This window comes from Phytophthora parasitica, assembly GCF_000247585.1.
Source record: "Phytophthora parasitica INRA-310 unplaced genomic scaffold supercont2.1, whole genome shotgun sequence".
Taxonomy (NCBI): domain Eukaryota; phylum Oomycota; class Peronosporomycetes; order Peronosporales; family Peronosporaceae; genus Phytophthora; species Phytophthora nicotianae.
Window position 1 is genome coordinate 4,454,369 of NW_008634126.1, and position 21,355 is coordinate 4,475,723.

The 21,355-nt window shown below is 48.1% G+C and overlaps 10 protein-coding genes across 10 annotated transcripts in view; 5 read left to right on the forward strand and 5 right to left on the reverse strand.

Annotated features, from left to right (window-relative positions):
* Window positions 1–902, reverse strand: part of PPTG_01146 (hypothetical protein) — a gene marked incomplete at both ends in the record, with an annotated part of 1,554 nt that extends 652 nt beyond the window's left edge. The window contains 2 exons of the mRNA XM_008892751.1: window positions 18–471; window positions 574–902. Coding sequence (XP_008890999.1) covers window positions 18–471; window positions 574–902 — 783 coding nt within the window. The remainder of the gene's footprint in view (window positions 1–17; window positions 472–573) is intronic.
* A 2,545-nt stretch (window positions 903–3,447) lies between these two features.
* PPTG_01147 (hypothetical protein) lies at window positions 3,448–4,526 on the forward strand. Its single transcript, XM_008892752.1, has 3 exons — window positions 3,448–3,862; window positions 3,931–4,105; window positions 4,182–4,526. Exons 1-3 carry the CDS (start codon window positions 3,485–3,487, stop codon window positions 4,418–4,420), a joined length of 792 nt encoding a protein of 263 aa, XP_008891000.1. The 5' UTR covers window positions 3,448–3,484; the 3' UTR covers window positions 4,421–4,526.
* A 1,220-nt stretch (window positions 4,527–5,746) lies between these two features.
* Window positions 5,747–5,887, forward strand: PPTG_20857 (hypothetical protein; the record flags this gene model as incomplete). Its single annotated transcript, XM_008893057.1, has 1 exon — window positions 5,747–5,887. The coding sequence occupies one exon, from the start codon at window positions 5,747–5,749 to the stop codon at window positions 5,885–5,887; it is 141 nt and encodes a 46-aa protein (XP_008891305.1).
* A 1,541-nt stretch (window positions 5,888–7,428) lies between these two features.
* PPTG_20858 (hypothetical protein) lies at window positions 7,429–7,692 on the reverse strand (the record flags this gene model as incomplete). The annotated part of the gene is made up of 1 exon (XM_008893058.1): window positions 7,429–7,692. One exon carries the CDS (start codon window positions 7,690–7,692, stop codon window positions 7,429–7,431), a length of 264 nt encoding a protein of 87 aa, XP_008891306.1.
* On the forward strand, window positions 7,584–8,719 carry PPTG_01148 (hypothetical protein). The gene has a single exon (XM_008892753.1). The coding sequence runs from the start codon at window positions 7,741–7,743 to the stop codon at window positions 8,626–8,628; it is 888 nt and encodes a 295-aa protein (XP_008891001.1). The 5' UTR covers window positions 7,584–7,740; the 3' UTR covers window positions 8,629–8,719.
* Window positions 8,720–9,375: 656 nt separating this feature from the next.
* PPTG_01149 (hypothetical protein) lies at window positions 9,376–10,219 on the forward strand. Its single transcript, XM_008892754.1, has one exon. The coding sequence runs from the start codon at window positions 9,511–9,513 to the stop codon at window positions 10,075–10,077; it is 567 nt and encodes a 188-aa protein (XP_008891002.1). The 5' UTR covers window positions 9,376–9,510; the 3' UTR covers window positions 10,078–10,219.
* PPTG_01150 (hypothetical protein) lies at window positions 10,141–14,021 on the reverse strand. The gene has a single exon (XM_008892755.1). The coding sequence runs from the start codon at window positions 13,948–13,950 to the stop codon at window positions 12,787–12,789; it is 1,164 nt and encodes a 387-aa protein (XP_008891003.1). The 5' UTR covers window positions 13,951–14,021; the 3' UTR covers window positions 10,141–12,786.
* On the forward strand, window positions 10,611–12,757 carry PPTG_01151 (hypothetical protein; the record flags this gene model as incomplete). The annotated part of the gene is made up of 1 exon (XM_008892756.1): window positions 10,611–12,757. The coding sequence occupies one exon, from the start codon at window positions 10,611–10,613 to the stop codon at window positions 12,669–12,671; it is 2,061 nt and encodes a 686-aa protein (XP_008891004.1). The 3' UTR covers window positions 12,672–12,757.
* Window positions 14,022–15,442: 1,421 nt separating the features above from the next.
* Window positions 15,443–16,525, reverse strand: PPTG_01152 (hypothetical protein). The gene is made up of 3 exons (XM_008892757.1): window positions 16,100–16,525; window positions 15,857–16,031; window positions 15,443–15,780 (listed from the first exon to the last, which is right to left on the reverse strand). Exons 1-3 carry the CDS (start codon window positions 16,475–16,477, stop codon window positions 15,545–15,547), a joined length of 789 nt encoding a protein of 262 aa, XP_008891005.1. The 5' UTR covers window positions 16,478–16,525; the 3' UTR covers window positions 15,443–15,544.
* A 1,759-nt stretch (window positions 16,526–18,284) lies between these two features.
* Window positions 18,285–19,238, reverse strand: PPTG_01153 (hypothetical protein; the record flags this gene model as incomplete). The annotated part of the gene is made up of 1 exon (XM_008892758.1): window positions 18,285–19,238. One exon carries the CDS (start codon window positions 19,236–19,238, stop codon window positions 18,285–18,287), a length of 954 nt encoding a protein of 317 aa, XP_008891006.1.
* Between the last annotated feature and the right edge of the window lie 2,117 nt (window positions 19,239–21,355).

Below are 21,355 nucleotides of genomic sequence, written 5' to 3' on the forward strand. Positions count from 1 at the left end.
AGCATCAGGGTCTGTACCAGGTCCAGATCTTCAGCATGCTCGCTCAGCTCTGCAGCTACCGCTCGGTTTAGGCGGTGACTAGCACAGCCGACTAGTGGAACACCCATGAGGGTGGCGAGCCGGCGGTTGACGGAGCAGTTGTCTCCCACGAGGAAGACACACTGCTCCAGCCTCTTGTTGTAGTCTCGCAACAGCATCGTGCGCAGAAAGGCCTGGTGCGTTGCGGCCGACAAATCGTCGGTCTCCTCATTGACGAGTGGAGCCATGCTGAGGAGCGGGCAGCGAATCGCCTCGTCTACCTCATACCACGCAAAGACGGCGATGAAATGCTCCGAAGCATGGCTCCACCCGTCAAAAATGATACCGAAACGCTCAGGTAAATCGGCAGCGATCGCACGCTCGACGGAGCGTGTCACCGATTCCAGGGAACCTCGGAGCGTTTCCACCGAGATGGGCTCCAGGTTCGTGTATCTGATAATATATTGCAAATTGTAGTAGTAGGTTAGTCAGTTGTTCTGAGAGCACTAATACATAGTTAATTTTAAACGTACCGCCGTGAAAGCCTGCTCTCACAGAATGAAAGGGGCAAGTTGCCCAGGACGACCCACCAGCCATCCGAACGTGTTCAGGGCGGAGTGGCGGACGTAATGCAGGAGAGACCCAGTCTCTCCCGGGGTTGCAGCCAGCATCTCCGCAGCAAACGAGGGGTGCTCACGCCTGATGTGCTGCATCAGGTTCGTGTACCCCGAACCAGGGGCACGCTTCCGGACCGCGCCGCACCGACAGCGAAAGTACTCGAGGATTACCTCGTCGTACTGATCACGGCACGGCCGGAAGTAGAAGTTCGCCACCTGCCTGTTGGTGAAGGTGGCGGGACGCTGCGTGCGAGATGTAGTGAGCATGCCGGGCAGTAAGTGTCTTGGGCTTCAGGTGAATTTGAAAGTGGGGAGAGCTGGGAGCTCCACGAAAATTGTTATTGGTGGTTGTGGAAAGCTTTAATACATTATTGAAGTCAAGAGGTTCAGCTCAATAGATAACTGTTAGGTAGCTGTTAAGGTTACTAAATAAATTATCGGTCCAAATTTATTGCAATAATTGCAGCATCAATTTATTTTTCGGCAGCCCTGTGTGCAACACACACTAGTAGTTTCTTAACTGCTAGTCGGGACATAGAAACTCCCAGCTACTCTTTAGGTAGTCGTCTGCATTCAGCTATTCATCTTGCAATTCACTTCTACATTATATTTATGAAGCTCAAATCAAACAAGGAACAGTGCCGGAGCGGGTGTGTATACAATATGCCGGATCCGGGTACCTGCTGTAAACTAGCCCATTGTCTAGCACGGTGTCAGAGCACAGGCAGTCCTCTAATTCTCGATATCTAACGGCAATTCGCGAGCCTTTTTTGTTCTGTTTGCGTTGTAAAGCTGGTTCTTACCCAAACATGCATGCATACCGCCCGCGAATTTTGAGCTTCCAATGTGTCTTCGTGCGAACAGGAACGTGTGGGATATGACGATGATAGGCACGTAGTATGGGCTTAAATTATTTGAGTATTGCAGTAATTGCGGCAAGTTTTATAACTCCTGGCTCTTGTATCGCCGTTAGTACTATTGCAGCACTTGACAGGCAACTCAGTATAATACTGAATTGGAGGAGCGGTGTACCCGCTTTTTCCCGAAACTTGCTGGACCACGGCACTAGGGTTGCATAGATAAGAAACCGGTGGACTGGGGCGCTACTGACGCATACGAAGTAATCCTCGTTGGGCGATCTAGTCAGCACTAAAGTGCTTCCAATCTCAGCAAAAGCTGTAGCTTTGGTCCTTGCCGCCTACCGACAAGTGTAGAACTGGTGTCTACCTAGAGGTTAGGCGCTTGCCTACAGGCTTGCGCTGCCTGTCGGCCTCTTCACTACTAGCCCGCTACACCAAGCGCAAGGTTTTATCGGTACTCACAATCTTGACATGCTCTTCCTCTTAAAGATTTCACCCTCTAGTTATTCTAAAAACACTCCTTGTTAGACAAAAGATGCATCAACAAGTAACCCTCGAGATAAGAAGTAGATGCTGTTCGCTGCAGCATTGACGATAGGGCAGCCCGAAACGTGAGTCATGTTACAACTTTTGGGTCAATGCAGACAATAGAGATGTGTACGACAAACACGAATGAATCATGGCCCAAGATCCGCAAACCAAGCTGGATGAAAAGCTAAATTACATGATTAGTGCGGTCCCGACTTTCCTACCCCGACTATTCCAAAGTTTATTTCAGAGGTAGGGGTTTCGATTGGTATCTGATTTTCCGTGGAGGGTATTTCTATCCCGTATTTTTTTTTTTTTTTTATGAATGGTTGATCCAAATATCCAACTGGTAGCCGTGGACATTTATGCCTGTTGAAACTATACAATACTACCTGTTGCCGCCATCCACTTGGTTAAGTACGTCTATTTTCGAAATGAACTCCGCGCATGAAAATATTCATGCGCGATATTATAGACCCGTCTGAAATGGTACCTGTAGTTCCTAACCAGGAAAGTAAAGACAATTCGCTTAAGAATCTTTGACAAAGCTAACATATTGGTCGGGCTGGCACAGGCGAATCTGAAGTATAATTTTGTTTTGGTAACATGGCACCGAATTACAGTTAGAAGGAGGTGTTTTAAAGCTTTGTCGAAGCCGATGCTAGCAGACGTAGGAGGTGTGCCGATAAATGAAGCCCCAGCCTTCGATACTGATGAAATTTAAACTTCAAGGTTTTTAAGGGCGTCCACGAGTCGTATAAAAATAGTAAGATATACATTTTTACGAGTTAAAAACCAACAAGTTATAGTAATATTTGATTTTCAGTCGTCTCGCTGGCAGGAAGTGGATGAGTGGGCAACATGATATGGGGATCAAAAGGTAGACTTGTCATTTGGAGATTACGTAGCAATAGCACGTTAGACACGCGTTGAGGCGTGAACCTGGGAGTGGTGTGGAGAGGACTTGGAAACGTGGCTGGTTGGCTTGAGGAAGAATTGGAAATGACCCAAGTTGCGGTTTTTAAGGCGATACCGTTGGTTTCGCCTCTAATTCGAGGACGGCACCGAGGACCAGCTTTGACGACGAGCCTGAACTATTTTTTTTTGGTTCACCGCTCACTATCGAAAAAGCACTTTTCGCCATCGTCCAAAAGCACCATAGTTCAAGTAAAACGACTATATTATGGTACGTGTATTACGGTACAATATTGCAACTATCCTTTACTGAACGACTTTAAATTAATAACACCTGTAAGTATGATAACGGGGAGAAATTATTGCATCCACCGTTTTTTTTTTTTTTTCGTCTGACAGCACTCGTTTTTACTTGGTGTCTACGACAGTGTTCTGCAAGGGATCATCCGTTAGCATCCTTGATGTTTGTCTTCCGCAAAATTGTGCTAAGACTCATTCTTTAATTGTCCACGTCGGAAGAAGAACTCGCCAGCTTACTATATAAGCATGAAAACCTTTGCTGTTTCATGTGTCATCGTGTTAGCCACACTCTTTGGCTGCGCGAATGCCCACGGCTACATCTCCCATCCCAAGGCGACGTACAAGCCCAACACCGTGTACACGACCTACAACGGTGTCACCAGCGCTAACGTAAATCGGGGATTCGCTGGTGGAATCTACAACCATGAGCCAGTGAATAACGCGAAGCAATTCGCAGAGCACTGGAAGGCCACGGGATACAAGTCCCTGCGCGACATGATTGACCCCATTTCTCCCGGCTGCGGCAACACGATAGACACGGCGACGCCCGTAGATGTGAGCAGCTACACGGATATGTGGTGGCAAAACGACGAGTATAAGGAGGGTTTTCTGAACTCGCACCACGTACGTTAAATCTCCTTGAAGTGCTTGCTACCTACTCTTTACTTAACTGTATTCTTTCGCTTTTACAGGGCCCCTGTGAAGGCTGGATTGACAACAAGATGGTCTTTCACTACGACGACTGTGTTGCTGAATTCCCGTCGTACCCGGCCAAAATACCCACGGACTACTCGTCGTGCAAGGGTGACAAGTGCTTGTTTGTCTTCTACTGGTTGGCACTCCACTCGCCGGAATGGCAGATTTACAGTACGTCAATGAAGTCGTGCTCAAAGCTGTTTTGACTTATGCTAACTCGTCATTCTCTTGCGTTTGCTACTTTTAGAGCAATGCGTTCCTATTTCGAACGGAGGATCTGGTGATGTCGCGAGCGACGCATCAACAGCGAATCAAACAACTCCTGAAGCTGCTCCTGCCGCACCCGAAGCGACAACGGCTGCTCTGACGACGGATTTTACGAAGATTGACTCGACTCCAGCTCCGGCAGATACTCCTCCTACCGTCACGAGTAACGAAACACCAGGAACCGGAAAGAGTATGTGCAAGGGTCGCAAGCGGAGCTAATTCTAAGCTAGTTGGGACTTTCATGTTGTGACAAGCCCATGGTGTTGAGTTGAAGTGGGGCTGACATATATTCTCTGCGTAATAAATGTACTTTGAGTTTTCAACAAAACAAAAATGTCTGGTATTGTCCACTCACGGATAAATCTAAGATTAACGTGGTCCTTGGAAATGTCATTAAAATAACTTTGTAAAAAGGTATTATAATATGAGCAAGGGTGAAGGTTTTCTCTTTCGTGTTGGTGAGGCACATTACAATTATTTAGCGAACGGATGAAATTATGTACATCAAGCAGGGATTGGATCATACGCAAGTAACCGGTGCACGGGATGTTAACCGAGCGCTGGTAGTGCAGCAGCTTGTGTTTCCACCTCATCATGCATAAAGACTTGAGTTATTCTATGCACGCTCCCGTTTGGGTATGAGGCATTTGCGTTTTTTCCACGGTAAATTGGTATTACTCGGGATCGAAGAGCTCACCGTTGCTGGTGCTTAAGAGTATCACTCCACAACAAACTATTATGAGGAAACGACAACAAAACAAACTAAGAAATAATAATCATAGTTCTTGGTTAATCGTTTGCAAATTTCACGGTGTATTACGTCGTGGTCACACGCTGACCGGAATTTTGTGTGGTAGTCGGTGGGATATATGTAATGTTAAACTAACAACGTGAATGCACTACTTGCACATAACATTTACAAAAATCTAGCGACAATGTTAGACTTAGAAAGTAAGATCCCGATCCAATTACCAATACACGCCCACCGACCACATTATTCAGGTAAGAGGCGTGGCTGGTGTAGCTTCAACAACCTCTTTCTACTCGACGTTTTTTCAGCCGCAAGCAAAAACTGCAATTAAGTCTCCGCCGTTAATGATATTGGTGTGGCTAATCGGTGAACATACCGAGCTTAAATGTAGGTTTTGAGCAATATCTGTGTGTGTCTGCAGAGGTTCATGTGAGATAATCAAGAGATTTAGGCTAGCACTTTGAGGGCTGTTCGAAATTGGAAGAAAATGCTGTCGACCGTACAAGGCAAGTACACTGTACTTGCACTGTTCTAGTTTACTCCACCTTCAGCGTATTCAAAAGCCCCCCCCCCCCCTATCAGTACAATGTAGTACACTCGTAGAGTAGTCCATCTGAAATTGAACCCCATGATGGCACCAGGTTGGTTCTACCAGCATTTTTCACACCATAGGCCCATGGATCACATCGGGTTATCATCACTCCAGACGAAGACTCGGAGCGACCAGCCCAGAATTTTCAGCCACTTTCCCAACGATGCAATTGTCAGATCTTTATGCTCTTGCAGGAGTTTATATGGCTGTGCACTGTCTACTGATGCAAGGCGATGACTCCAACGAAGATACCAAGAACTACAAAACCAATGCGAGTCAAAGCGAGGGCAGCTTTATCGTGTTTCTCTTCTCGGTCATTGTATTCGACGACAAACACGATTAGCATCGAGCATCTACACAACCTGGCGAACGTTTCGTGTTGAACAAATTCAATGTGTTGCTTTCGTCTGCGAATTATCCTGTCATCGGAGGCAATGAGACCCAAAGCTACTGGTACAGAATTCACATCTCGCAAAAAATACCCAAAAACGTCATGGTTGGGTCTTGAAGTGAGATTTTCACCTCTGCTGGGCCTCACTGCCCACGCTGCAAGCATTTATTCACTACTAGGTCCAACCTGAAGCTCAAATATTGCCAGTCAGTAGAGGTCGATTTCATTGCAAAATGTCTTGTGTATTCGAGTGATCTCTTTTGTAATCACCTCTATAAGAACATCAAAGTCACGCGCTTAAGCACACGAAAGATTCTACAGCTCAACAGCTAGAAAGTCGACTACACAGCTCTCGGAGTCACGGAACGCTCAAACTCCATTCTCAATCAGCATTTGTATAGGTTTGGTGCGAGGCTCTCGCAGCGAGGGTAGTTCTTGATTATTTTACGGTATTGCGCTCCAAGGAGCAGAATATATTATTAATAATTCTTATTGTCAATTATTGTTGCTGCTGTTGAAAGTTACCGATCCCCTGATCTTGATCATCACACTACCATGACGAGAATTCCAGATAGTCCACTTAGTGCAATACGAAGCTAGCTTCATGAGCGAGAAGTAGACTTGGAGAGAGCAAGGGTTACTGGTGGCGGTGTTTGTCCGTTGTCGAGGAGTGCTCCGCGCTTGACTCTCCAATCGCGGCCGCTGGAACTTGTGGTTGTGGGGTACTACAATCAAACTGGCATGTGAAGTCTTGATGCCCAACGTAGACGGCAAGCATTCAGGATATGCATGTACCTTGAAACGCTAAACAGGATTGCAATTGGAACGTGGAATGTTTCAACGCCCGACTGGAGCATTTCACAGGATATTTGCAACGCGCATCTTCTCAAGTTATTGCAACCGTCTACTTCCAGTACTCGGGTCATCACGCACTTGCAGCGAATAGTGCAAACCATTCGACGCGCTAAATTTCATGCAGTCTAAAGCGCAACGAATGCCTCGACCTCAATCAGACGATGGCCCTGAAACAGAACAGTTTCCACGCCGCGAGTGTGGAATTCCAGATCTGACTACACGCCCGTCTATCAAATGTCGTAGATTGGGTCCAAGAGTTCCAAATGCCTCTCCTTTTCGGCAGCAAAGAGTAGCGATTCTGCGCCATTCAATAGAGCTGTACCATTGCCACTCTTGCTGTTCGTTCGTTCGCTCCCACGTACTAGTATGACTTCTAGTTTTAATTTGGTCAGTGCCCCTCAAGTCATCAGTCCAGAGTGGTGCACTGCGCACTGCACAGGCGTGACAGGCATGAAAAAGATCAGACATCGGCGCTAGATGCAGATGGCGCTGGTTTGATTCCGGTTGGCGTCGGTCATGTATTCACCTTAAAGCGTCGATCAAGCGTCATTTCGTCTGGTGGATCACCTCGGCTGACAAAAAGCTCGTGCCCACACGCAGCATGCGATGCCGTCGAGATTTGTTTCTTGACATCTCGGTTAGTTTTCTCTAGCGAAAGTCGGTAGGTGTTTTTCAGTCGTCGCAGGCAGCTGTTTCTGTAGCACCTCTCGGTCTACTTGACGAGTGCAACCACCTAGAGTCGTTGGGCTGTCCGTGAAGTTAGTCGACACAGCTGGCCAAGGCACCACCGTCGTAAGCCACACCTGTTTGCTGTCGTTCGAAGAGTAGCAGAACGCTGACAAGCTACGCAAGTCCATCGACACGATCCCGTTCGTAAAAGACATCGCCCCACTCTTCCTCATTCCGGCATTTGCCTCTTGATCAGCAAGTCCAAGTCACAATACTCAACGATGAAGCTCATTGTCGCCACCTCCGCCATCGCTCTTCTGGTTAGCCAGGCCAACGCCCACGGCTACCTCTCGCAGCCTGCTGCCTACTTCCCCAACGGCATTGACACCTCGTACAATGGCATCCTCACCGAGTCATGCGACGCTGCATTCGCTGGTCTCAAGTGGAACGACAGCCCCGAGGCTAACACCGCCATGTTCACGAAGTCCTTCCCCAACTCGAAGTTCAAAACCCTCAAGGCTATGATGGACACGGTCGCATCGGACTGCGGCAAGACTTCGCTTACCGGCTCGCCCGTCGATGTGAGCTCACTGAGCTCCATGACATGGCAGAATGACCAGGAGCAGAAGGGATTCATCGACTCGCACCGCGGACCCTGTGAGGGCTGGATCGATGACACACGTGTCTTCCACTCGGATGACTGCCGAGCAGACTACACCGGGTACCCGGCCGAAATCCCGGTCGATTTTTCGTCCTGCAGTGGAGATTGCACCTTCACCTTCTACTGGCTGGCACTGCACGAACCCAACTGGCAGGTCTACAAGCAATGCGCGCCGATCACCAATGGCAGTGGCGGTGGTGCCCAGACTGAGAAGACGGATGCTCCGACGACTACCAACGCCCCTACGACTAATACGGAGGCGCCTGCATCTACAGAAGCTCCCACGGATGCATCGACTTCTACCGACGCCCCGGAGGCAACGGATGCTCCTGCCAGCGACGGCGAGTACACGTCGTCTCCTACGACTACAGCACCTGCGGCGGGCACGGTTGCTCCTGTGGATGTCACCGAAGCCCCAAGCACGGATGCTCCGGCCTCGACATCCACATCGAACTGTAAAATTCGTCGCCGTCGCCGCATGGCCGCCAACCTTCGCTCCGAGAACTAGATAAGTCACGCAGTAGTGTCGTTTTATGTTTCTTCATAGAGAAAGCGTCAAGTCCGTAACAATTGTAATCAATGTGCTGTTGAAATCGAGTATTTTGGATGATTCTGCTAACGTCCATGCAGTACATGTATTGTACTTAAGAAAGGTGTTCTTAAGAAACTGACATCGAAAAATGTTTTATGTAAGAACAAATTTCTATGTCAGTTTCTTAGAACACCACCCTTTTCAGAATTTTATAGGATCTCAGACCCGATGAAAGGTCGAAGCGGTGCGATGAAGAGCAGAGAGTAAAAGGTCGAAGATTTCTCCTTGACTCAAGACTTGAACGGCAGAATGAAAAATTTGCCAACTAGTTGAAAGGGAGACCAGCAGACTAGATGAGTGGTGTAACACCACTCCATCACCGGCACACATGTAGCACTCCTCCAGCAATGCTAAGCACCAGTGATGCCTGGAAATCTTCTTTTCTGGAGGTGTGCTGAATCGGTCGTTCGCTCGAAGTGTAGGTTGAGTGCATTCGGTGGCGTACGCCAATTCGGTGGTGATACCGTCTCGTCTACCCCACAAGATACGCTCCACACAATCTTTTTGTATATTTCACGTTTTGGTGTTTTGTTGTGAATGAATATGCTTTAGTTGTTGTAAATATCTATCTAGACTTGTAAGTTTACAATAAATCTAATTCTGAGTTGAAGTCGGAATGACTGCTACCACTAAACTTAGAACTCATGTATCCACCTCTCAAGTGCTGTACGTCTACGGCCACTGGCCCCTGCCAGCACTGCAGACCAGAGGAACCAGCCTCTCAACGGTGGAGTCCACCCCAGGCACTCTAGAATCCCCCTCGATCCGGACAAGTGTTCCTCTGTCTGTTCTTCCGCGATGTCCTCGTCCCCGGTCAAGACCACCCACACGCAGACTACCGTCACGAAGACGCACGTGCACTCGCATGAACCCAGCATCGCCGGCGAGACGACCAAGAAGACGGTGACCACGACCACCAACAAGACGTACGTGTTCACGTCCGAGTCGGGTGAGGAGATCGTTCTGGACCTCCGAAATGCGGCCACCACGCGCCCGCACGCTCGCAAGATTAAAGGCTCCATCGTCACTTCCGAGTTCACGCAGAGCTCGTCTATCTTCGTGTTCGAATATTCGTCAGAAGGCACGGGCGCGTCGGAGCACACCGAGATTTTCGTGCCGTACATCCACTTCCCGGGCGGTTACCGCGTGACGGCGTCAGACGGTCACTGCTCCATCGAGAAGCACGAGGGCTACGACATTATCAAGCACGAGCACGACAACGACGCGCACAAGCACCGCATTGTGGTGGAGAAGACCAAAAAGGTGGTTGCGAAGAGCTCGCGGTTCGCCTGGATGGGCCACAACAACATCCCAGTGTATGTGGCGCTGGGTATCGCTGTTGTCACGCCCTACCTGACGTGGTAACTCGCTCGCTGACGAGAGGATAAGGTGCCATAACATACTATAGCCTCACACAAGTACTCGACATATACCTACCAAACAGCGTTCTGTCATTAGTAGGATTGATGCGATCAATATAATACTCATCCGTCCTTGTAGTTACTGGTATGCGTTTAAGTCGTCGTTATTAATAATGGAGCCACGCTCTACATGAACTGCATGAAGCAGCACTGAACGTGACGAGGCAGTGAGTCAGAGGATCATCTGAGAACGAGTGACCCCCCAACTGGACGGGGCAAATGATCACTTCGACAAGGGATGGCACCTTGTCGAAGAGCCCACGCGTGAGCTTTTTGACCTGCATCAACCTCCTCGAACATTGCTGAATGCTGCTAGTCTCTGTACAGTCATCAAGTTGCCGTGGAGATTTTGTCAACGACATCAAATCCGTGTGGATGAGCTTCGCTCTTCAACTCCTGCGCATACGTATCCACCCTCGTCGAGGTCTCTGCATTGATCAATTTGCGTTCAAGAGCTCAAGACCAGCAAGACCAAAGATGTCACTGACGAAGCCTGCTCCTGAGCCTGAGGCTCGCGAGACCACGATTCTGGGCATGAAGGACGGACACTTCGTGGACCAGCACGGCCGCGTCGCGCTGCTGCGTGGTGTGAACCTCGGTGGCTCGTCCAAGCTGCCGTTCGGCTACGGCCACACAGACGACCAGGACATGAGCGACTTCTTCGATGGCGCCGCCTCCGTGTCGTTTGTTGGACGTCCATTCCCACTAGAAGAGGCGGACTTGCATTTGTCCCGCCTGCAGCGCTGGGGTCTCACGTTCCTGCGTTTCATCGTGACGTGGGAGGCCATCGAGCACGCTGGGCCGGGTCAGATCGACCACGAATACCTCAAATACATTCGTGCAGTGGTGGAGAAGGCTGCGGACTACAATATGCAGGTGTACATTGACCCGCACCAGGACGTCTGGTCTCGTTGGACGGGAGGTGACGGTGCTCCCATGTGGACGCTGGAATGTATCGGCTTTGAGCCACGCAACTTCGAGCCTACCAAGGCAGCGCTGTGTCTCGAGACATGCGGACTACCAGCATCCAAGTTCCCAAAGATGATCTGGCCTACAAACTACGCGAAATTGGCGTGTGCCACCATGTTCACGTTGTTCTGGGCTGGCAAGAAGTACGCGCCTAACTGCTACGTGGACGGCGTGCAGATCCAGGAGTATCTCCAGTCGCACTACCTCGACTCATTGGCCGCATTGGCTGAAGCTCTCAAGGGCCTTCCGAATGTTGCAGGCTACGGCACGATGAACGAGCCGTCCAATGGGTGGATTGGAACGAAGAACTTGGTGGTTTCCGGAGGCTTCCGTAATGGCTTAGCATCGTCCCCGCTCTCTGCTATGGCGCTTGGTGAAGGTATTGCTCAAGACGTTGAAGTGTGGGGCGCTGGGATCATGGAGATGATGCGTGGGAAGCCCAAGCGTATCGAGCACGTTGATCCTAAGGGCGTTCGCGCGTGGAAGGACGGTGCTAAGTGCATCTGGAAGGAACATGGCGTGTGGGGTTTGGACGCTCAAGGTAAACCCCAGATCTTGAAGCCTGACTACTTCGCTGGAGTCGATTTCGGCACGGAATTCTTCCTCCCGTTCGCTAGGAGGTTTACGAAGCGCATCCAGAGCATTTCACCGAAGGCTATGATCTTCACTGAGATGCCTCCTACCGAGATTGGCGACCTGGTGTTCCCTGACATCTCTAAGGAGGATATCCCCCTTTCAGTCAATGCGATGCACTGGTACGACATGATCACGCTCTTCACGACGACGTGGCGTTCGTACTTCACGCTCGACTTCGCCACCGGTAAGCCTGCGTTTGGCAACGCTGCGCTTCGTGCGTTGCACCAGAAACAGCTAGCGCACGTTGCTAGCTTCGGTCGTGAAAAGATGTCGAATGCCCCCACTCTAATAGGTGAGACGGGTATTCCGTACAACATGAACCACGCTCAGGCATTCGAGACGGGAGACTTCTCCGCCCAAGTGGAGGCTTTGGACAACACTATCTACAACCTCGAGTCGCAGTTGCTGTCCTTTACACTGTGGAACTACACGGCCGACAACTCGCACAAGTTCGGAGATCTGTGGAACCTGGAGGACTTGAGTATCAGCAGTCCAGACACAGAGTCACTAGTGCGCCGTCTGTCCGGCGTTCGTCGCCGTGATGACTCCGCCCGTGGCCTTCGTGCGTTTGCTCGTCCTCATGGGCGCCGAATCGTCGGAATTCCGAGCAAGTCGGAGTTTAATTTGAAGACTGCGGAGTATGAGCTGGAGTACACGTCGGAGAAGAAGCAGGCGAGCGCTGTCACGGAGATTTACGTGCCGTACGCTCACTACCCGGAAGGTTATCGCGTGACTGCCTCCGATGGTCACTTTACTATCGACAAGCACGAGGGATACGACGTGGTGAAGCACGAACATGACGGCCATGTGCACAAGCACCGCGTCGTGGTTCGCCCTACAAAGCCTCTGCACGCGGGCCACTCGAACTGGCCTGTTTACCTTGCTCTTGCCGCCGCAATAGTGAGCCCGTACCTCGAAGCTTACACGATGTAAGCACTATCGGTGAACTGTGTCAGCCGTACTCTGGATTTCATTAATGCAGTATCAAAAATATATTCTCGCTCTCATTCATTCCTCGTAGTTCATGCCGTAATTAATTACTTCCCCCTCACAATTCATCATCCGTAAACCATTCCGTGTGTGTAAGAGCACCTGCAGCGTGTGGTCGCTTTGGCGCTGCATAGTCCTCAATATCTTCCATCATTTCCACATCCTCTCCAAAGTCGTCAACAGCTCCGTCGTCCTCTTCATCCGTACTCGGCACACCCAACACTTGATACGACCGACTCGAGCTCGCACTAGAACTCCGCCGTCTAGACGTCTCAAATCCACCCGTAGGATCAATAGGCTTCGCTTCCATCTGCGTCTCCACTTTAGACTCGTTCTTCTGTTCCGCAACCTGATCCAATTCCCTCATGTAGCGTCTGTGAGCCTGATACCATTGGCGCTTCTCCGCCATCGATAATTTCTCGAACTCGTGCGGTGTTAGCGACAAATAAGCCGGTAAATCCTGCGTGAATGTCTTCACCGACGTCGGGGGTCTAAAAACCACCATTTCATTACCTTGTGGATTGGTCGGAGGCGTTGACATTGTTTGAGCCACTGCCACATAGTGGCGGTACATTCTGTCAAGGGGTCGACGTCGCTCGGCTGCCCCTGCAGTGAAGAAGTTGCGTAGTCCTCCAACCTCTGCCGCGTCTCCATATACCTTCAATCCTGTCTGTTCCCCCGTGACGTCCATCATTCCGTCGCTGTCGCTGCCACTGCCGTCCACGGACGGAGTCTTCTCCCGTCCGAACTCATCGAGCTCCACGATCCTGGGACCCCCTCCAACGTCTTGCTTAGCCTTTTCTCTAGCCAGTCGCCGTTCACTCCTGCTCTTGGTTCTGCTCTTAGCGCTGTCCACGCCCACGGGCCGACCCCGTGAGCCTTGTAGACACAATTCGTCCAGCTGCTCCGCCAGCGTTCGCTGCCTCTTCCTGGACGCCGGACTACGGCTCAAAGACGAGCGGAATGTCGACGTTCGCAGCAAGGAAGGACCGGACCCTGCCCCGTGGTGCTGGAAGTAGTTATACGAGTTCTGCCGCATGGTGCGCGAGTCTAGCTCCTCGATTTCGATGGCCGCAGAGTCGTCACGACGACGACGGATCCCATGAGCATGTGGCATCCGTACGAGCAAATTGGAACCGGTTGTGCGTCCAGAGGAGGAGGAAGTAGATGCTGAAGATGTTACTATGGTGGGCTGTCCACTGGAGTTGGCAGTACTCGCCATCGCGCGGAGCTTTCGATATCGACTGTGTCCTTCGAGAAATGTGATTTGTTTGATTTAGTATGCGATTAAAAGGGGAATGGAAAGTGCTTCGAAAAATATTTTGAGGTTTTTGACATTTTTAGATGCCCAAAACTTTGTAATTTTCAAAAACCATAACTATATTTCAAACCTAGAACGTTTTAAAAACGGGAAGGCTGATCGTGTTTTAAATTATGAAAAATTCATAATTTAAAACACGATCAGCCTTCCCAGACGCAGTTCTCCACGAAAGGCAACTATTTTCCAATCACTCAGTCTAGGCCACATTCTCTGCCCAAAGCATTAAATCAGATTGTCGAAATTACCGCACGTCACTTGAACATTGGTTAATTGGTGTAGTCAAACACAAGAACAACATCCAAATACACAACATTAGCGCGGACAAGATGGACATTCACCGGTGGTCGACTGATGAAGGGACTCGTGCTTTGTTCGGCAAAATCAGCAATGTCCGATGTGATTGCAGTGCGAGGAACTTTCGAGCAAGTATAGCACCTTGATCATGTTAAGGCGGTTGATGAGATACACATTCTTGGAATTTAGTGGGATTCGAACGAAATGCTTCAAATCTGTGTATTTAAGGAACTATCTGACAATACACCAGGCTTTCTAAAGTCTTTACGGTGACCCTATCAGAAACTACTTTCTCATGAAAATGGCTTGGAATGGATAAACACGTGATTTCATATTGATATGTACCACAAATTACTACTATCACAAGGTAAAACCTTTGATTTTGACCTCATTTGACCGGTTTTTTTTTTAAAGTCATATTGTACCGTTTCAAGTTAGACAGTCATGTCAAGGTAAAATAAAAAAGCAAGGCTTTCAGTTCGGTGGAATCACATCCTATCCACTACGGCAGGATGTCACGATATACGAGCTCATCATCGACAGGATCATCTGTAATACATATTTCCTCCCGGTTTTTCTTATAAATGCAACTACGTAGTTACTTTTGAATTCCTCTGAAAATATATGCAAACATCGATATTGATTGGTAGAGATGAAAAAAACGGTTACTTAAGTATATCGGGACGTCACTTTGCCAGGAAGCACTCTCACTCTTAAACACCGCGCAGAATAACTAGGGAGTTTCGCTATATACTTTTTAGCGTGAGATTTAATACTTGGTGTCGGAAAAATACTGTCTTTAGTGTTGTCGCACATCCAGGGTCTTCCATTCTGCAGAATTTTTGCTTCTTTTTATTATAATCGCCAATATTGGCGCTTACTTTAGCGTTTATAATAAAGAAGTGGAACCAATAGGAGCGCACTATGCATCCGATAGCTGTCCTAGAAAAAAGTCATCATCTGGCAACCTATCCAGGAGAAGGATACAGTAGGTTTGCCGTTGTATTTAATTCCAGCGTAGGAAGTATATAATATAATACTCCACGAGCCCTGCAACGCAATGCTATGTTCGAACCGGTCAACGGTATTTTAAAACTCATAGCACATTTATTACGCACAGAATATACGCCAGCCCCACTTCAATGCAATATGGCTTTAGCACGGTCGAGACCTTGATTTGGAAGTCTCAATTACCTTAGACCTAGCTCCGCATGCGACGCTTGCACGAACTAGTTCCGGTTCCTGGTGTTTCGTTACTCGTGACGGTAGGAGTATCTGCCGGAGCTGGAGTCGAGTCAATCTTCGTAAAATCCGTCGTCAGAGCAGCCGGTGTCGCTTCGGGTGCAGCAGGAGCAGCTTCAGGAGTTGTTTGGTCCGTTGTTGACGCCTCGCCTGCGACTTCACCAGATCCTCCGTTCGAAATAGGAACGCATTGCTCTAAAAGTAGCAAACGCAAGAGAATGACGAGTTAGCATAAGTCAAAACAGCTTTGAGCACGGCTTCATTGACGTACTGTAAATCTGCCATTCCGGCGAGTGGAGTGCCAACCAGTAGAAGACAAACAAGCACTTGTCACCCTTGCACGACGAGTAGTCCGTGGGTATTTTGGCCGGGTACGACGGAAATTCAGCAACACAGTCGTCGTAGTGAAAGACCATCTTGTTGTCAATCCAGCCTTCACAGGGGCCCTGTAAAAGCGAAAGAATACAGTTAAGTAAAGAGTAGGTAGCAAGCACTTCAAGGAGATTTAACGTACGTGGTGCGAGTTCAGAAAACCCTCCTTATACTCGTCGTTCTGCCACCACATTTCCTTGTAGCTGCTCACATCTACGGGCGTCGCCGTGTCTAGCGAGTAGCCGTAGCCGGGAGAAATGGGGTCAATCATATCGCGCAGGGACTTGTATCCCGTGGCTTTCCAGTGCTGTGTGAACTGCTTCGCGTTGTTCACTGGCTCATGGTTGTAGACACCACCGGCGAATCCCTTGTTTATGCTTGCGCTGGTGAGACCGTTGTATGTCGTGTAGACGGTGTTGGGCTTGTACGACGCCTTGGGTCGCGAGATGTAGCCGTGGGCGTTCACGGAGCCCACCATCGTGGCTAGCACAACGGCACTTGAAAAGGTGAAGGTCTTCATGCTCGTGTAACCCTGGGAAAGACTGAGGAATTCTTGTCCTGACACTTGCGATTAAAGAATGAGGGTTAGCAGTGTCTTCCCTAAGACGAATATCGACAACGTCTATGATGTCAATTATGGATGTGCCCTTGCAGCACACCATCCTCGGCAAAAATTAAACGATTGTTGTCGATCGAACGGTAAAAACAGAGGAAACAGATGGTATGCCGCCTCGTGCTCTTCGTGTTATCATACTGAGATTTATTGAAGTTTAGTAAAGGATAGTGCAGATACATGTACCGGTTCAGAATAATTAAAAGTATTCACGTATAGGTAAGCGGATTTTACTTTCTTCTTCCGCTTCAGCGATTGAAAGCCACACGTATAGGTGGAAACTGGAACGATTTCAGCAGCACGTCTGAGACGCCCAAAATGGGGTTTTTCTAAAGTTCAAAACAAAAATATTTATGGAATCAAACGCCTTCAAATGGTTGCGGGAATCGCTCCCCTAACCTGCCAAAATATAAGGTCACTATAATTTAAGAAATCTACATCCCTTATCAACTTCAAAAATGACGAATTACTTATTCAATATGTCAATATTTAAGTTCAAAGTGCGGCTAGCCGATAAAACCACGGTACCTGTTGCAGAATGGAAAGTGGTGGGAGGCCGAGGAGATTGCACTAAGAGATATGAAGCTCTCATTCCAATCTTTCCGTTGGCTAGTGACATTTTTGAACTTTCATTTTTGACAAATTGAACTAGCAATATAGCACCATCACCAATGAAGAGTCCATTCTTCGGCGTGGGGGATGTTGCAGGACCAAGGAGGTGTGGTTTAACCTGGGCAATGGAGACTATAATCCGTGGTAAAGGTGAGTGTATTCTTCCATATACTATCCAAAATGTTTATTCGTAGTGTATACTTGGGCCCGAAAAATGCAAAGCTGAGATGAATTAGTTCTATTCTTAGTTCTATTTATAAAAATAAATTTAAAAACAAGGAGACTGCTACCCCCTCCAGGGAAAGTGTACTAAGATAAACTACAGTACTGCACCCCGCTTTCGCGCCCTCAGACTTTGATAAACTTCTGGATATGATGCTTGTTTTGCCGAATAGACTCGGGTTTCTATGCCGAAACCTAATGTGTTTGCAAACAATATACTGTCTATCCCCGCGAAAACGGAGTGCATTATTGTATAAAGTTTCACAGTCTGACACTGCCTTTGACAGCACCTTTACAGGACCAAGCCAGTATAGTGCCGGTACAGTATGGTACTGTATTCATGATAAAAGTAATGGTATAATCGTAATAGCAGGAATCTACGAATTTCCCACAATAAAGCGTAGTGCGGTTCGAAATACATCTCAACTTCGGGAAAGTGGGAAAATCTCAAATGTATCTTGAGATTTCCCTACCTTTTGTCAAGTGTATTCGATAAGCATCTTATTCGTGCTCTATCGTCCTCGTCCTAGTATACGTTAAACCAGCAAAACGTAGAAACAACTTCTGGGGCCATAGTTCCTTCCGCAGCTTCAAAACTGTACAGGCGAGGTCTGCAGACCTTTGCCTCTTTATCGCGGTATGAATTCAATCGTTACGGCTCAGAGTGGCAGAGAACGCCCCAGGTATTGAAAATCCACAAAAGAGCAAGAATCGGGAGACAGTCCATTTCCCGCAATTAGATAGAAGTATTACTGAATTACTTTCTCTCGTCATACAACAGACTCACGCAGTACACGTGCAGCGGGCAAACTGACATCAAATACACTCAAACATCTACATGTATCAGCCCTGCGCTCTCGAAGCATAAGCCCAGCATATTCTAACTACGGCGACGTAGGACACACTTGCCCGAGGGGGTGGCAGCTTCTGTTGCTGTCGGCGTCGCTGGAGCAGCTTCAGGGACAGAGGGCGTAGTTTCCGGTGCGTCGGTTGCAGGCTGAGGTTCAGGAGTGGCGGTGTCCGGAGCCGGAGTGTTTGAGGTAGAGGATGGTGCCTCCGTCGACTCGGTCTGTTCAGCATTTGAAGCTTCGCCTCCTACAGACGCTTCTGATTGTGTCACATCCGAGGCGCTGTTGTCTGTTGATGTGACAGTCTGAATATCATCAGAGGGTCCATCATCGGTAGAAGCAGACGCCTGTGTAGTTGTTGAGCCTCCGTTGTCACCCACACTAGATGATTGAGTCGTGGTGGACGCACCAGACCCATTGTTCGTAATCGGCACGCACTGCTTGTAGATCTGCCAGTTTGGCTCATGAAGCGCCAGCCAGTAGAACGCGAACAGGCAGTCGCCTTTGCACGACGAATAGTCCGCCGGAATCTTGGCCGGATACGACTTAAACCGAGCAGCACAGTTGTCGTAGTGGAAGACCTGCGTCTCGCCAATCCACGCCTCACAAGGACCTTCGTGAGAGGCGATGAAACCTTCCTTGTACTCATTGTTCTGCCACCACATCTCGGTGTATCCCGTCACGTCGACAGGGGTTGCCGTTTCGACGGAGTGTCCGTAGTCTGTGGCGATGGGGTCAGTCATGTCACGAAGTGACTTGTAACCCGTAGCGTTCCAGTGCTCGGTGAATACTTGCGTGTTCTGCGAGGGACTTCCATTGTATTTGCCACCGGCGAAGCCCTTGTTAACTGCAGCAGTCGTAATGGCGTTGTAATCGGTGTACGGGGTGTTGGGTTGGTAGGTTGCCTTGGGCTTGGAGATGTAACCGTGAGCTTGGACGCATGCAGTCAAAGATGCAAACGCGAGGATGCAGGGTGGCGCCTTCATTATTGAATAATGTTAGGAGGAGAGTTCAGACTCAAGACCGTCGAGAGATATTAAAAACTGAGTGGTCCGAAGGTTAATTGCAGTCTGTCCTGCTTGCACTGTTTCGAGCAATCTGTTCGAACAGCTCGTCAACTTTGCTGACTTGACGGTCAAGTGAGCTGGTTCCGATCTGGCAGCTGCAGGGTGTCAATTGTTGGTTCGGAAGATTGCGCGACCAACCACCCAAAACACAAGGATTGCGTGAGAAACCTATCGAAACACAAAGATTGCGGGACAAACCTATCGCAACGAAACATAAGTACTGTAAAGGCAGTCCTCATTGATTGAGGATTTTTTCGATTTCCCGCTATTAGTTTATTATAGGGACCAGAAGGCAAGTGAATAAAGGAATAGGGAGGGTTCATACACAGTTTTAGTTTTAGCAATTCAGCAAGTACAATCAAAGGCAGCCTCAGTAATCTACTGAGAGGAGACACCCGTTTGAATCGCTACGTGTACAGAATACTTAATACCTTCAATCGAGAGTAAGCTAGAGGTTGACGACACACGTCCTTCCCGGTCGATTATTTAAAATGTGTAGTATCGAGGCAGGTTTTGGAGATAGCAGTAGCTAGTCCCCACAAAAGTTCTATGAGGCGCTAACAATGTTTGTCTCTTTATCTGATGCTGCTGAATGCTGTCCTCAGAGTTCGGGTGGCAGTTTCACGGTGGTACCTACCGTTGTTTGTACTGAAGGCGAGCCTGCACTACAACACGTTTGTGGCGCTCTGTAGCTTTCCTTGAGGTTCGCGGCTAATGATGCAAAACTTGCATACTAGGATAAGTTCAACAACGGCAATGTTCAGAGACTTTAAGCGAAAGAAGAAAAGATACCGCGCCGTTGCTGGAATGGTGTCCTCCATCCTCATGACATGTTGGTATTTGATAACTTGGTGACAGCCATCCAGAAATTTTCTTTTTTGGCTTCCAAAAGCATTTCGGACGGATCTGTTCAGATTTATGGGGTGGTATCTTGATACCGAGCAAATATTTGTACTTCGCTAAGTCCTGTATGGCGCACATGTCGTGATGGGCCATGGAAAACAACAAACTTGTCGTTTTAAACGAGGGGTTGCCAGGGATCTTAATATAGGTATTATAAGGGAAAGCGACCTATTTCCCTCAAGTAATGCTTTAAATGTCAATGTTGTGCCCCCAGACGGATATGAGCAGGAGACACAGAAAGCCAAATTCAACTGAAAAAGTACTCGAAGTGCTAAAAAAAAAGGAGCTCAAGTCGCATTTACGTGTAAGAACAAGAACCTTTTCTCACCTTAGTAATGTGAGGAACAATCGAATATCCACGTTACAAGAATTCCAACGCATTCAGCCATTATCCGGCTTTGGTCTACTTATGTCTTTGAGTTTGCCTGGATTTCTGGTCGGCCCGATATCAACCGCGAATCAGAGCTGCAGCATCTATGTGGTAGATCATTCGATTCTGCATATCTTGGCCTGTTAGAATATCGTATCGGAACACTAGATTGACGCGCGAGCAAGTATATGATTCGTGAGATATAATAGTTTGCTTACCTCAGCGAATTTGAGGGAATACCACTGATATTCATTTTAACTGGCGTGAGTGTCAATGAGAGTCAGATTCACGCTTTAAATCTTTAGCTCTCGATATGAACTAATTAATCACTTTCTGAATCTGGTTGCTAAAACCTAATTGTAGTGCTCATTTTTTTATATTATTTTAATAATATTAAATTATTATATAGACTTCAAATCCTAGTATAGATCTTCTTGTCTCCTATTAATACATGTATTAGTTAGATTTTTATGTCTGGTTTAGCTAGCAAAATTGAGCTGTATCCGACTCGAAACGTATATATATGCTCCCAGCAAAGCTAGGTGAATTGTAAGTGATATAAAGAACTATGGGGTATCTGTTAGAAACAGGAAACTTGGTAGAAGATTTAGCTGCAATCTTGCGATAGCCTCTGTGTCTTATTTAGGTGATATGGCCTTTTCTAACCGGAACAGAAATGTATACCATAACCAGTTCTGGATGTATACCGTGTTTTGCAAATCTGCAAATCGATTAAGATCATATGATACTGTAGGGTTTACTG